General features: G+C 38.5%; 2 protein-coding genes across 2 annotated transcripts; one reads left to right on the top strand and one right to left on the bottom strand.

The window, feature by feature from the left end:
• The first annotated feature begins 4,936 nt into the window (after positions 1–4,936).
• On the top strand, positions 4,937–8,995 carry LOC102716720 (cysteine-rich receptor-like protein kinase 15). The gene is made up of 7 exons (XM_040528217.1): positions 4,937–5,711; positions 6,627–6,728; positions 6,963–7,144; positions 7,441–7,651; positions 7,844–8,084; positions 8,178–8,328; positions 8,433–8,995. Exons 1-7 carry the CDS (start codon positions 4,937–4,939, stop codon positions 8,724–8,726), a joined length of 1,956 nt encoding a protein of 651 aa, XP_040384151.1. The 3' UTR covers positions 8,727–8,995.
• A 3,777-nt stretch (positions 8,996–12,772) lies between these two features.
• Positions 12,773–15,814, bottom strand: LOC102722984. The gene has a single exon (XM_006662104.2). The coding sequence runs from the start codon at positions 15,812–15,814 to the stop codon at positions 12,773–12,775; it is 3,042 nt and encodes a 1,013-aa protein (XP_006662167.2).
• Between the last annotated feature and the right edge of the window lie 692 nt (positions 15,815–16,506).

A 16,506-nucleotide genomic window follows, 5' to 3' on the forward strand; every position in this document is an offset into this window, starting at 1 on the left:
ATTTGAATAAACTGCCAGATTTTCCAAAAGAAAATGTCAACATGTTTGATTCATCTAATTATACCTCTTGTGATCGAGAACTTATGTACACCTAACTATTCAGCAAATGGCAGTGCAAATAAAAACCCTACTCCTACAAGTCAGCAAATGAAGCTGACAAATGATTCAGCAGGGTGAGCAGAAGCGCACTGGTGCGAGGCACGAACAACTCTCATGGGAGGAGAGGTGCTGAATGTTGACAAGTGTCCAATCTGATAGCTACAAATTCGGCTGACAAAATAAAAAATTTCGGCCTGCTGTCATATAGACTAAATTAAAAGGACAAAAGTACACTAAAAAGTCAAGGTCTTCTAGACCCTTTTTTGTTTGGCGTTTAGATTTATGTTTAAGAATTAATTTTATTTAAAAGTTTTGTAAAATTATAAGTTGTGTTTAAAGTACTTTAATGGTAAAATAAATCACAAGAAAAATAATTACTAATTATTTAAGTATTTAAATGAGACGAATGATCAAATGTAGATACGAAAGTCAATGGTTTGACTAGAAGTAGTATCATGTTCCCTCGTTTACTTAGTGTGGTAACTACCCTAATTTCTGTGACAGCCTATTAGATTGGAATAGTACATTTGTTTAAATACGTGACACTGTTACATTTATAAGTCTTCGGTGCAACTTGGACCATTATTTTCATAATAAAGACATTAATAAAGAAAAATCTACACACATGAAATTTATTTTTTAACTAAATAAATATTAAGAGATTTCATAATCAAAATTATTAGAAATTCACTGACCAAAATCTTAATTTGTCATGGATTTATTATATAACTCCTATTTTTCTTTTACAACATATATAACTATCTTCCTTATATATGTCTGTAATTTTGAGTCTAGATCCACATTTTTAATAATATACCTCGTTTTGCTTCTATTAACATGATAATTTTTAGTACTTTCCCGTTGTATTGACACTATGGACTATGGTGGTTCTTTTCCCGTTGTTTTTCCAGGTAATAAGGAAGTATGGCGAACAGTACTTTTCAACATAAACGGCATGGATCAGCAAAAACGAAAAAAAAAATCACCACCGATAAAGTAGGATACTCCCTCCTCTTATTTAACGACAATGTTAAGTTTTAGGTCTACATTTGACCATTGATGCTATTAAAATATTATATAATTATCATTTGTTTTCTACATAATTTGATTTTTACTAAAGAAACTTTAAGCATGGCTAATAAATTTGGATATTTAAAAAAAATTGAATAAGATTCAGAAGTCAATGGCAATAAATTAAAGATATACCTCTCTCAATGACCTTTTTAATCATTCTGTATACTGACGTCTTCTTAAAAACTATAGAAAAAAACAATATTTATCGGAAAGCTAGCTGGATATATATATATATATATATATATATAGTTTGACTAATTCGAACTTTAACTCGTTGCTGTCAAATGTCAATGTAGAAATGGTCGCTCTTTGGATGTACAAAAAGCATAGGATAACAGGAAAAAAGGAAATGCCTTTTTGTCTTCGAATTAGGGCGTGTTGGTAAGAGGCTACAGGACTTAATCTCTCTCGTTTTTTCTGTGTGCATGCTTACAAGACCGCTGTATGGTGTGATGTTTTGCTTTAAATGTTTATTTAAAAGTTATTTAAAAAGTCACATTAATCCATTTTTCAAGTTTATAATAGTTAATACTTAATTAATTATACGCTAATGATATTTCTGACTGTGTGTGCGCTATTAATTCAAACTACTTCAACTACTTATGAATGCTAATGACATCATGTGATGGGTTTCCACCCATATAGACTACGTAGTCTTTATATATTGTCTATGTCCTTTAGTCAAGTCAGTTATTAGTAGCTTTCATACTAGGAAGCGTGTGTGATGGCCTAAAATAAAGGAACTGATGTTGAAAGCAACTAATGACCAATAGTCTTCAATAAAACATTTTTTTCTCACACGCAATGATAGTGAAAAGCGGATAGATTCATTATTTTGAAGTGTAAATTTGGAAAACGGAACCCCCAAAAGTTTTGGCATAAATTTGTGCCCGTCAGACACAAGTACCATCATCTCTTATGATGGGCTCTAACTATACGCACCTGGCTTGCGGCTTTACGACTACATCTACAACAGGCTAATTTTAGGTCCGATTGAAATGACCATGTTCTGACGGCCCAAATAGTCCAGACATGTTTTGGGCCATTACAGATGAGAGGATATGTACCAGTGTAAGCATGCATTAAAGATCCATTATTTTAAAGTGTAAATAGAAACCGGCTTGAGTTTAAGGATTAAAAACTATAAATTTATATTTGTGCGGACAAAGATTTTTGAAATTAAATTTAATATATGATATTTGGGAAGACACTGAAATGTGCCACGTTAATTTTGTAGTGTAAATAGTTATGATATCTGAGTTTGTAGTGTTGAGGCATCAGGAAATACCATTAAGTATAACATCGACAGTCATGCTGCTCCTTATACCTTTTCAAAGTCCCTCAAGTTACTCAGGATTTTGAAGATGTGTACGTGTATTTAACTCACAAGGAACTATGGTCGTTCTTCAATACATCTTAGTTCCCACATATACTAATGCATTTTCAAACGCTTTTTTTTGACTAAAGGCTCGAAATATATTACTATGTCATCACGAACAAATTACAAATCTCCTATATATGGACCAGCATTAAGGACACGACACAGGTAAAAAAATCATCACCAACAATAGAGAGTGATACCTGTCTGGCGATGGCCTTTTTGAATCATTCAATTTCCTAAAAACAAAGGCAAAATGGTCCTGAAGTTTGACAAATTCAAACTCGCTGCTGTCAATAAGATAAATGGTCTCCCTGTTCGGAAATATACACGACATAGACAAGAGAAGAAAGGAAGTGCTTGTATTTTTGTCTTCGAATAGTCAAATTATTGTTACTATATATGCGTGTGATGGTCTGGAACTGTTGAAAGCAACTTTATACGATGAATACTACTTACTCCACCCCAAAATAGGTCGATGTTTTAGAATCCAAAATTTGTAATAAAAAACTTGTCCCTTTGAAGTGTTACATGATATTATTAATAATTTGTTTTCTTGCGCACAATAAACAACATGAAGCTATTCTGACAAAACCTTCGTAACTTGTTGTTATCAAACGAGAAATGTCCCCTCTTTGGAAGTACAGAAAATACAGAATAACAAGAAAAATGGAAGCGTATTTTTGCCTCTGATTTCATAAGTTAGTTTTTAGAGCTTTTTTATCGTTGAGGTACCATATTTTTTAAAAAAATTTAATACATTAAAATACAAATATACAATGTACCTAAGTACTATAGTTTTGCACAAACTATTAACATTTCAAGGTGAGTGATGGTCTATAAAATAAAATGTGTGATGGTCGACAAAATAAAGGAACTGATTGTGAAATTAAGCAACTATTGACGATCAACCATGCTTAATCGAGGATATTTCGTCCATACGAAATGATAGTGAAATATCGATAGATAACTAGATAGGTGCGTTTTCTGCGGTTTCTAGTGAGATGGTAAAGATTTATCGTTACTCTATTTAGCAGTCATATGTGCGTGAGCGTGACGTGTGTTTGATAGTGGTCTTTGAATAGTCAAGTTATTTTATTAACATTTTATACTAGATATTGTGCGTGTGTGATGGTCTAAAATTAAGAAACTGTTGAAAGTAACTTCCTCAGATGAATACTACTCAATCGAAAATATTTTTTTTCTCTCGAAATGATACTGACATGGTGATAGATAAGTAGGGGCAGACAGGCCGGGTGGAGACCGGCACTCGCAAAACTTGTGGCATTTAAATAGTACTCCCTCAGTTTAATATCATAACATAAGTAGCTATTATAGGGATTCGTCAATGAATTGATATATATGTTTTATATATATAGATTAATTAGTACCATTATGAATAAGGAAAGAAACAAAACATCTTGCAATATATAGAATTGAGGTAATTAATATGTATTAAGAAGCACTAATTTTATTTTGTAAACTGAAATCGAATGAACTTTTAGAATTGAAAACATATCCCTACTTTCTATAAAGTTAATGCCATTCTCTCTTCTATGATGAAGTCACATCAACTCAATTATTTTTAATCTTGATGATACACCAAAGGTGTAAATTAAGCCATATCATCTCAATTGATTTTTGCCTTATGATGGTATATCAAGGGTGTAAATTACAACTCTTCACATCATATCAATTGTTTTTAGCTTCTAGATGATTCATCGAGAGTGTAAATTGCATCTCTTTTCCAAAAGACACACCATACAACCCAACCATTTATAACTTATAGATAATTGATAAAGCACAAAAATATATAAACACATAAAAAATATCGTATAGTAGGTAAGAATTTTTTTTAAATTCATATCTACTATATTATCACATAATTCTCCCGCAGCAACATGTGGAGTATCCATCTAGTATACTTATATTTGTGTGAACAAAGATTTTTTAGCGTATTTCTTTATGAGATTTTGGGAAGAAGTCGAAAAGTGGCACGTTTTATAGTTCAAATATTTATTACCTAATCTTGAGGTTTCACGAAAATGCTACAAAGTACCATCAAAAGTCATGCTGATCCTCACACCTATCCAATGACACTAAAATTACTCAAGAATTTGACTTTGCTCCTAAGATGCTGTAGTCATTTCAGAAGCACATATGGTTAGATATATTATATATAGCTAAGGTTGAAGGAAATTTAAAGGTATAAATGACTGAATTAATTATTAAAAAGTGAAAATCTTGATTTAGAATGGTTAGATGAGAAATTTTTATATCTATTTTTTTTTTACAAAATACACCGGGAGTTTGAAATTTGAGTAAGGTTTGATGAATAAAAAGCAAGCATTAAACAGCTGGCCGGCACAACCCAGCAGATCGGCCATGGACATCGTCATCGGCATCCTGTTCATGCTGGGCCTCATGCCGTTCGAGGTCACCACGGCCGCCGGCGATGGTGGCGTGTTCTGCGACAACCTCAGGCTCGTGTCCGCCACCCTACCCAACAAAACCTCCTCCTCCTCGCAGCACTACGCCACCGACGCCGCCGGCCAAGATCCCGACGTGGCGTACGTCCTCGCGCTCTGCCGCGGCGACGTCAACGGCTCCGCCTGCGGCGAGTGCGTCGCCGACACTCTGAGGACGTTGAACGACCAGTGCGGCGTCTACAACGGCGGCACTTACTTCAACGGCAGCTGCACCGTCGCCTACTCCTTCCAGAACCTTCTCGAGCCTTCCAACGCGGAGGAGCCCTTCGAGAGGTGGAACGTCAACAACATCACCGGCGACGCGGAGAACGTCCGGTTCATCGCCGGCCTCATCGGCGAGCTGCTGTCGGAGACGGTGCGGACGGCGGCCGGCGAGGCGAGGCGGTTCGCGACGGGCGTGCTGGACACCGGCAGGACGTTCCCGCTGGTGCGCTCGATGGCGCAGTGCACGCCGGACCTTTCCGCCGGCGACTGCCTGACCTGCCTCCGCCGCCTCACCGGCATGATCAACTCCACCATGGCCGTGCGTATGGGAGGGCAGATGCATGTCATACGGTGTTATTTCAGGTACGAGGCGTACTTGTTCTACGAAGGCCAACCTATGGTGCGTCTCACCGGCGTGGCGGCGCCGCCGCTGGCTCCGGTGAGCCCGACCAACACCAAAAGTAAGAGTAGTGTTCTCCATCTCCCAATTATACAATTCATAAATTTCGTAAACCCTTACTAAATAAATTAATAAACCGAACTTCTGGAGGTTCATCCCCAAAAGTTTGTTTTTTTTTTGGCCGGTCATTTTGCAGGCATTCCTAGAAATTTGTATTTATTTTTATTTTGAAAGAGAGACTACATGTCAGTGACCTTCGACGACTCCATGTGTCATACATTGGTATAGCCATTCAAGAGGGTATTTTTCTCATATTCAGATATATGTTTGATCTAAAGAGAGGATATATGACTAAACCACACAGAAAAAAAATTAAATTTGTTTGAGTTTAGCAAAACTAATTCAAATTCAACAAAATCTGCCCACATTCAATTTTTTTTAATTTCTGGAATTCACCAAAATTACTTTATATTAAGGGATTGTGAATATGTCCCAATACGCTAAGGCCTGTTTGTTTCGGCCTGGAATTATTATAATCCAGATTATTAGGAGTAAGTTGAAAGAAATAGATAACTTATTGAAGTAGCTTATTATATAATCTAGAGTCCAGCTTATTATAATTTGATAAATTCATTTAGGTGAGCCTTTTCCAGATTATTGGATCAAAAATTACCCATCATGCCACCCCACTCCCTCTTTAGACTTGGAAGCCCAATAATCTAGACTTTAATAATCTAGGAAAGAAACAACTCACATGTTATTCTTCTACAGATTATAACAACCTATCTTATAGTAATCTGACTCAATAATCTATATTATAATAATCTTAAGCTGAAAAAAAACATGGCCTAAATATGAATGATTGGCAAAATAGTATCTTCTCTGTGTTATTGAGATTTTTTTCCATATATACATATATGTAAACAATTAAAATTTGTATACATGTTCTTAAACAAAAGATTATAATGTTATCATGTTTTAGGGCATAAGAGCAAGCTCTGGATAATTCCCATTGTCCTAATTCCAGTGGTGGTCTTTTTCTGCTTCATTATTTACTTTGGCTGCCAGAGAAAGCACAGAAAAGGTATGTTACTAATTTCTGAAATGTTTTACATTGTTTAAAATTACTACCAATTTAATGGCTCTGTTTATTTAGTATTGTTAGCTAGAGGTATATATGTTCATTACATATTTATATACAAGTAAAAATTGCACTAGGTAACTAACATTAGTACCATAAAAGTAAGCAGTGTTATATATGTTCATTACATATTTAGATACAACTAAAAATTGAAGATTGATATTCTCAACCGTTCAGGTAAATTAGGATTACAAGAAAGCCGTACTGAGAACTTGCAAGGAGAGGAAGATCTAGTTCTGGGACTGGAAGGAAAGAATCCAGAGTTCTCTGTGTTTGACTTTGATCGGGTACTGGAGGCTACAAGTAATTTTTCTGAAGAAAACAAACTTGGACAAGGTGGTTTTGGAGCTGTTTACAAGGTAAAAATATAAAACACATATGTGTGATGGCAAAAGTTTCTAGTTTAACCTTAATCAGTAGAATATTATACAATAAAAATACAACTATACTTAAAAAGGACTCGATTTTGGCATTATGATCATCATCAGGTACTGAATTTTAGCTTTCAAGTTCTATTACGCCTGAAACGAACCACCCTCATTTCCAAACATTGAAACAAAGAAGGGTACTGTGCCTGGATCAATTGACTTGTGCATAATAAAGCAACCTGATTGAAGCACAAAACCATTGAAGGATTTTTTTTGTTTTTTTGCAGGGCCAGTTTTCTGATGGAATGGATATAGCAGTTAAGAGACTTGCTACACATTCAGGACAGGGTTTGATAGAGTTTAGGAACGAAGTCAAGCTCATTGCCAAACTACAACACAGGAATTTGGTTAGGCTCTTGGGATGTTGCTCTCATGGAGAGGAAAAAATATTGGTCTACGAATTCTTGCCAAACAAAAGCTTGGACTTCTTTATCTTTGGTATATAATATCTGTATGACTTTAAACTTTCAGCATAGGTTACATATTTGCATATAAAGATATATGCTTGAGAATTGCTGGAATTTGTTGGAACACAACGAGTATAATTTCATTCCCTCAATAGTTGAAGTGCCCAGCTTAATAATATTTATTGGTATTTTTTTGTCATACTGATATTTTACTGATGTGCAGATGAAAATAAAAGAGCTTTGCTGGATTGGTACAAGCGTCTAGAAATAATTGAAGGAATAGGACATGGACTTCTTTACCTACATAAGCACTCACGGTTGAGTGTCATACATCGAGATCTTAAACCAAGCAACATTCTATTGGATAGTGAAATGAACCCTAAAATTTCAGACTTTGGTCTAGCGAGAATATTTAGCTCAAATAGCACGGAAGGAAACAAAACAAGAAGAGTGGTTGGTACATAGTAAGTTTCACATACATACATTAGTCACTAATGAGCATTTATGTTATAGCTCAACTGCTCGCAGAATAATTTTACTTGCATATATCGTTTTAGTGGCTACATGGCTCCTGAGTATGCTTCCCTAGGCCTCTTCTCTATCAAATCAGACGTATTCAGCTTTGGCGTTCTATTTCTTGAGATTCTTAGCGGAAAAAGGAATTCTGGTTTCAATCATAGCGGAGACTTCATCAATCTCATTGGATTTGTGAGTTTATCAACACATACATATGGAATATTTAAAATTGTTTTTGTATGAGTGATGTTCTCCCCACATTTCCTTGCCTACATTGTTGTTGAAATCTCATACAGGCGTGGTCATTATGGGGAGAGGGAAGATGGGTTGAACTCATGGATGAAACATTAGTTTCTGAGAATCATTCTGCAGAAATGATGAGGTGCATCAACATCGCATTGCTGTGTGTACAGGAGAACGCAGCTGATCGACCAACCATGTCAGATGTTGTTGCAATGCTAAGCAGCAAGACTATGGTCCTTTCTGAACCTAAGCACCCGGCGTATTTCAATGTAAGAGTGGCGAATCAAGAGCAATCTGGTGTTACTAGTGTTAATGATTTGACCATATCCGTCATAAGTGCTAGATAGCATGGTCTTCATGTGTCATGTTTGGTTATCCATTGTAGTATTGAAGATATCATAAACAAATTATAATTTTCTGTCATTCTGAGGTATGTCAATTGTGGGAGTAGATCTGTATTTATTTAGTCGGAGTAGCAAATCAAAACCATAATTAAGGTAGGTCCCCATTTTGACAGGATGTATAATTTCCTACCCAAGTGAAAATACTGGGTATGGCCTGGTTCAAAATTAAACATTGGTTACAATAGTTAGCTGAATGTACAATTCGCTTAAATCTAAATCAGGTCGGTACATGAATTGCTATGTCGTCTATACGGACAACTGTGTTGGATCGAAATTGATCAGTAGCCATCAAGGCAGAGATGTTAGCGATGGGCTCCGCCTACGCCGAGTCACCCCGCTGTTAACTATGTCAGCAAAACACTCTGAAATCCTACTCACTATTGCTCACGTTTTGTGGTTAACTGAAGACTTTCAGACGCGCTACAGTATCAGGTGAAACTGAACACACTGAATACTGAGAAAACGAGACAGGATCTGTGCAGCGTAATGCTCTGATGCTTTTCGAGCTTTTCTATCTATTTATTATCCTCCTCTGAAGAAGTTTGTTACATGCATAATTGACCTATTATTCAGCTATATCCAAACTGTCATACTCTACTAACTCAGTCAGCTTAAACACAGAAAAAACGGCCTTTGAAAGCAGCCACTACTTCTAACTGAAAAATACCTTCTGAATTCCTGTAGAGCTGGACTATTTTCAGAGCATCTACATACAACAATGCAACAATAAAAGACAACTACTAAATGACTGAAATTTGCGCACAAGATTACTGCTTATATCGAAAAACTATAGTGAACAAGTCAAAACGTTCGTACGCAAGATCGTGCGATGATCGGCAGAGAGTACTTCCAAGGGGTGCTTTTAATTTTCACATCAGCTCCTCTTATTTTATATTTAAGTCCACATGTTCCTTAACTTTACATGCAAGTCTAAAATTATTTGTACCCCAAGACTAGAAACTAATACTCTATCCGTTTTATAATGTACGATGTTTGACTTTTTTGCTTGTAATGTTTACCCATTTGTCTTATTTAAAAAATTATGAAAATATCATTTATTTTTCTTGTGACTTACTTTATTATGAAAATAACTTTAAGCATGACTTGTTATTTTTATATTTATACTAAATTTTTGAATAAGACGAATGATCAAACACTCAAACATCTTACGTTATGTAACGGAGGTAGTATAAAATACAGCTCCCAATCTCCTCTTCCAGTTGTTCACTTCGCCGTTTCCCTCTCCACTCGAAACTAGGTCACCAGCGATTCTCTTCTCCAGCTAACACCGATGTTGACACCTCTTCCTTAGCCGCCACCCCACCTCTACCCTCATCCTTCCTGGGAGCCCCACGACGACGTCTGCAGAATGAGCAGCTCTCTTTGACGAGAACTCGTCCCTCCTGGGCCAACACGGTCGTCTCCCATCTCTAGCAATCGAATCTGAGCGACGCTGCCAATAAGCTCCTCTACCAGATCCACCTTGACACCGCTGAGGACCTCCCTCACCAGATCCAGGATGTCTACTTCCACATCTATCACCATCGCATCTCCCCCATATCTGTTCACTGGATATGAAAGCAACCAAAGGTAGCGGCAGCTGACAGTAGGTCCATCCTATCGCCTGGTCCCCTAGATGGTGGTATCTCCAGCGCATGTGCAGGGGCCGTCTCCAGAAAGTGGAGGCCTGTGAGTGAAACACAAATTGAGGCCCTAAAATTCAAATGCAGGTGAGATACGTAGCCGTGCGGCGGTATGGACGGACATCAGAGCAATCGCTGAGAAGCTACGTTTCACTTGTGTCCTACTGGCATGGGCTGAATCATAGAAATCTGGGCCTTTATCGTTTGGTTTTTCCCTAAAAAGCCGAATGACATAGTTGCAAATCAAAAATAATTTATAAATAAAAATTTTATATACGTGTTGTTAACGATATAAAAATAAAGGCTAAAAAATAAACAATGATGAAAACCCCAAACTTTTATATACATGTTTATATGGTTGAAAATTTAAATTTTGGTTTATAAGCATAAATAAAAAAATGAGACTGACTAAGCCCTCGTCGTAGGTTAGGGGCCCTTCAATTTAGGGGACCTTGAGCGGTCGCGCGGACCGCTCACGGCCATAAATGGCCCTGAGCATCTGGACGTTCCGGTGGCATGGGTGGAACTGGTGTAGGTTGGCGGAGCTTGCAGTGGCACGGATCTAGGCGGTCTGGACTGGTCGAGCTCTGGACAGCGGCGTGGATCAAATCGTGGTACTTTCCTCGGTCATATTTCGATTGATGAGTGGGCGACATGCATACTAGGCAACTAAGGGTAGGGACCACATGATAGATGTTTTTTTGGGTTGTATTCGGGTGAGTCTCGGCAAGGCTACATGCGCCTTCTAAACCGTATATAGGTCTTGCAGAAAGCCAGTAGTATAGATCGCTCTACCGGGAACGGTGTTACCGTAATGGCTGAACACAGCCTATTACCGGTAAATTACACTGTAACGGGTCGTAATGAGGCCCGTGCCTGATATGGTGCACCATATTAGACCGTGACGGATATAGCATTCTCTGTCACATGCCATTTAATAGAGCCATGAACAACATATCAGTAACGGTTCCAAATCGGGAGCCGTTATGGATACCAACATATCCGTTACGGGTATCGATATGTTATTATCAGTCATGACTCATTTGTTATCAGCTGTGAGAGATTTTAACAATATTTGAAATTGTTTATTTTGTAAGAACCGTGACCCATATTGTGGCACTATATATATCCGCATGAACCAAAGGTTTGGCTATCCCAACCCATTTGACTGTTCACATTTTGGGTGGGGAGACTGAGGGGGCGAATTTTTTTCAAAAAAAATTACAAAGTTAAATTGAACAGAGCAAGGTACTACTGACTACACCTTTATTCCATAATTCATAAATTAGCATTGTAATTTTGCAAGAATTATATAATTGATAATGTTCTCCATTGATTGTAGATGAATCGAACTTGGATGTACAACATGAATCGTTTGAGCCGTGAATATAGAAGTGGACTTAGGGAATTTCTATATGCAGCAGAAGATGAGAAGCATGCGAGAAATGCTCGGTTCATGCGTTGCCCATGTATGGACTATAAGAACGAGAAGTCTTGGTTGTCTCCAAGAAAGGCAAAGCTAAATAATTTGTGCTAGGTTGGCCATTGGTGAACTATCTAACACTAAAATCAATTGGTCAAGCATGCCAGGACCTCCACGCATGGTACATGACCATGGCCGCTTCTAAACGGAAAAATATGGATGAGTCTATGGTCGGTTCACATGGGTGCGAGCCTTTCCTATCTCCATCAGCCATGTTTGTTGTGAGCTTCAATGATCTATGGGATTTGTTTAACCAAACCTTTCCCTGATTGAGTCTTGAGCATGACATGGTCGACACACACACACCATTGGGATTCAGTGTCTTGTGACCACACGCTATTTCAATCAAATACAAGCACACAGACAACCAGACAAGTACTAGAGAATGGGATGGTATACATTAGTCTCATATATTGAGACATGCACGCATCTAGATTAACAAAGTACCAAACACACCAACTTGGTACCATGATGCGCAGACAGCATCAAGCATGAATGTATTCTTGATAAATAGTACAAACACACACGAAATGATTAGCAACCATAACCTTGATCCTCCTTACTGCAGCAATCACAGCAGCAGAAAACACATCATAAATCTTGGCATTACCAAACCTAAAAACACGCAATACATTTATAAGTAGAGTGAAAATAGTAGCACTGTATGTGTCAGTAATTAAAGGTACTTTAAACAAGTCTGTATGTTTATGTGCACAAATATTTGTACATAAGCTGAATAGTGAAACGTACTAATTAAATAGAAAAATCAAAGGTATCAAATATGTTTTAAAAAAAACGAGGAGAATAGAGAATATATATATACATACCTGGACACAAGTGATCATCATCATATAAATGTTGGGTTACCGGAGAAGTGTGCCTCTCGGGAGCGGATTCTTGTAGTAGGATGACGATTGGCACATCTCATAGAGAGAAGGGTGGTGGGCAACTTCCAGGCCGTCCCACTCCAGCTTGTCCCAGCAGTCCTTCTCGCAGTTCACAATAGGGCGAGGGTGGCAGTCGACCGCCGGAAGGTGCCTGAGGGACGAGCAGCCCCTGAGGTTGACGCATTGGAGCTTGGGGGCGGACATGGAGCATCCCTCGCATATCCCTTCTAGGCTGGGGAGCTCGTCCAGGTAAATGTGCTTCAGCATCTTGAATTCCTTTACTGTATGCTGTGCTGCAGCTTCCCGCGGGAAGATATGCCTCAGATGAGCACAGTGCGTTATGTGGAGAGTCTCCAAGCTGGGCAAGGTGAAGTCTCCGAATGGGTGGACATACTTGAGCATTGGACAGTTGTGCAAGTGTATGCTCCCTAGTGCAATAAAAGTGGCGTAACTATTCGCGATTGTTTCTTTATGCCAAATGCAACCAGCTGCGAGGAGGTCGGATGCCCAAATGATCTCCAATGACTCAAAACTATAAAAGACCTCACTATTGTGGGAATCAAACACTGCCTGTAACTTTGGGCATCTCTCCACACGACACCATTCTAGATTGATATATCGGTGTGCTCTTACTGCACTTGGGAGCTTGGGGTTAACGCTAGCCATTCTTGAATTATCATGCACATGCATGGATTTCATCCGCTGACATATCATCAAATCTATAGCTTGGATTCCCTTGTTGCTCTCCACATTAGTGAGGCTGATCCCTTCACCAACCTCGACATGAAAATCTGAGGGTGCAGGCCATGAGGTGATGTCATGCTGATCATAAGCAGTACCAACAATCCCCTGATCAAGATGAAGCAAGACATCATTGTAGCAGCTTGTTTTGGTGGTAATAACAGCCTCACCGGTGCTGCTAATGCTTTTCCCTTTATATCTGCGGCTAGAAGTGGAAGGTGGTATATACAAATATAGATACAAGCTCCTAGTAATCAAGTCATCAAAATCCACCAGCAACGACTGAATGATCCTTGCATCACTTGTAATCACATATCCATCGTGGTTTTTTTGTTGGATTCTGATGGACGAAGGATCAGAGCTAGGAGCTCTTCCTTGGTCGCTACTGTTTCTTTCATGGTTGTCAATGCATAGCACCTCCAGTCTCCTTGTTGGGTGTTTCCACCATAGTATTGCACGAAGCTGCTTACAGTCGATCAGAAAGACTTTCTTCAGTCCTTGCACTCGCACCACCTCATCACTAAGGTCAACTTTTCTGATTGAGGTTCCTGATAGGTTCAATTCCTCAAGCTCTGGCAATGCTCCACACAGCAAGAAATTCTTTAAACGTACACAACCAGCCAAAGAGATCTTGACAAGTTGGGCTGCAACCATTGGATTTGATCCTGCATCGAAGCGAAAAGTTTCAAGTAATGGAGGTAGACCTTCAGGGCTAATTTTCTTCAACCTGACACAACCATCTAGGACCAGATTCTTGAGGCCAGCTACCCTTGCCAACGTCGGCAGAACTTGTATTTTACTGTTTCCAGAAAGGTCAAGGTGCTCCAACTTTACCATATCTATGAATTCGTCCATTTCTCCTGTCCCCCAAGAGCTGGTAGGCTCAATTACTCGAAGCTTGTGAAGGTTCTGCAATCGCCTCCATGCAAGATTTTTGTGCCAAATCCTACCATTCTTTATATGTATCTCTCGAATAATTGCATGCATTGTCTGTTCTGTTTCCTGAGGAAAATCCAATTCCCAGTCTGTATTGCAAATATCTAGTACCCATAGCCTTTGAAAAATTTCCAACGCACCTTGGCTATCTTCTCTTCCTTGGGGTGAATCCATGCAGCTATCTAGTCCAAGGAATCTTAAGTTATGACAACAATGGAAAGGTGGTGACAAAAAATTGAAGGTGCAATGGCATAATTTGAGCACTCGGAGTTGGTCTGCTTGATGAAACATGTCAATGGGTAATGATACTAATGGTTGATGAGATGTAGACCCACTTTTGGATGCAAGAAAAATGGACGTTGTGTCTGCCGTAATGTGTATATTAGACTTGGTGGTAAAAATCCAACGATCTAGAGGAGTATACAATTGATCACCCCAATCATTTGGCCTAGAATTAGATGAGTAGTCCTCTAGACGTATCTCCTGATGAAGAGCACGGGCAACCTCCCACACTTTTTTGTTGTCTTGGCCTCCTTGCACAATGATCCCATCACAAACCCAGTAGTTGGCAGCATGTATTGTCCAATTGTAGTCTATGATATTGCTTCCTCGATTATGGTCCAGTGACAATAGGTACAAAAGGCACTCTCTAGTTACCTCAGGTGAGACACCAAGGCCAAGCTTATGTGTGTACAAAGAGATTTCCGTAGCCTCTTCCCAAAGTAAAATGCTACAACCTGTATACATTTTAACTGCAGAAATAAATAAGTGTGACTTATTTAGCTTATTTGTAGTTTCACTGACACGACGAAGCCTCCCTCCGAAGGTCCACAATACCTTATTACCAAATGCTCCGACTGGAGGAAGACCATAGTCATATAGGTCTACAATATCATTACCTCCACTGTGAAAGAGAACTAAACAAGTGTGTTGTAAAAGGGACAGAAATATCACTCTTGTGATTTCTCCTATCTCAGCTCTGGAGCCTTCACCTACCATGCTGAAATCATCCTCCTCGTCTTGCCTATCAAAAAGAGCCATTGCATGTTGAGAAAGCTTGAGCTCATCAGCGATTGTCCTCTGCAATGCTCTTCGGCTCTTCCACCTCGAGCAATCAATGTGGATGATCTTGTCAAATTTCTTTGTTAAAGATTGAGGAGGGTCCTCTGCTATGGCTCTAAGAACCGCAGAAGCACCCACTCCGCTGAACCATCCATTGAAGTATATGGACTTGTATACGCCCCCTCTATCCTCTGCTCTGGCCTTCTCTCGATCGTCCAAGTAAGGGATAATATCATATATCGCCCCCTCGATGCTCTCAGCCCAAATGTGCTCCTGCATTAACTAGATGGGGTCAATTTCTGCCCATGTACGTTCTAGTTATTTATGCTAGCAGAGTTGCAGTTTAATCAAACGTACACTAATTTTTTTTGGGAAAACTATCTAGCATTTGTTTAATTATAGGGCATATCGGAATATATAGAACATATCTTGATCTATAAATTGTCGGGAGCATTGCTCCAGCTGAGATCTAAAGCTATATGGTATATAATTAATGTCCTTAATTTGCCTATTGAAGAGAGTATATGACCGATTGTAAAATTAGTTGTGCGACAGCACATGGTTAATTATTATGCTAGTTATTACCATGGAAATGAAAGATTCCACTACCATTGCTCATAATAATAATAATAATAATAATAATAAATTATTATTATTATTATTATTATTATTATTATTATTATGTAGAACGGCAGCGGCAACAACTTGCAATCGAATGGGCGAAAAGGAAAAAAAGGAAATGTAATTTATGTACATGATGCGTCCAAAATACAGTGTTGTAGATCATTTAGTGTATATCAGAGCTGTTATAATTGTATAATGAAATACAGACACATTTTAAACAGATATATGTTGATAATAAAAGTGATTCTAATTATATGTATCGGAAACATGTAGCTAGCATGCATGAATATGTATATATGTGCATGAAGGAGAAACAAACCATCCTGCTCGTGCTGGTTGTGGAACGG

The sequence above is a fragment of the Oryza brachyantha genome, chromosome 10 (genome assembly GCF_000231095.2).
Source record: "Oryza brachyantha chromosome 10, ObraRS2, whole genome shotgun sequence".
Lineage (NCBI taxonomy): Eukaryota > Viridiplantae > Streptophyta > Magnoliopsida > Poales > Poaceae > Oryza > Oryza brachyantha.

What these genes read in the sequence shown, in the direction of transcription:
- LOC102716720 (XM_040528217.1), top strand. Translation starts at nt 4,937, where the DNA reads ATGGACATCGTCATCGGCATCCTGTTCATGCTGGGCCTCATGCCGTTC. An exon ending in GACCAACACCAAAAGTAAGA is followed by an intron (nt 5,712 to 6,626) that starts GTAGTGTTCTCC and finishes ATCATGTTTTAG; the next exon opens with GGCATAAGAGCAAGCTCTGG. An exon ending in TCATCAATCTCATTGGATTT is followed by an intron (nt 8,329 to 8,432) that starts GTGAGTTTATCA and finishes AATCTCATACAG; the next exon opens with GCGTGGTCATTATGGGGAGA.
- LOC102722984 (XM_006662104.2), bottom strand. Translation starts at nt 15,814, where the DNA reads ATGCAGGAGCACATTTGGGCTGAGAGCATCGAGGGGGCGATATATGAT.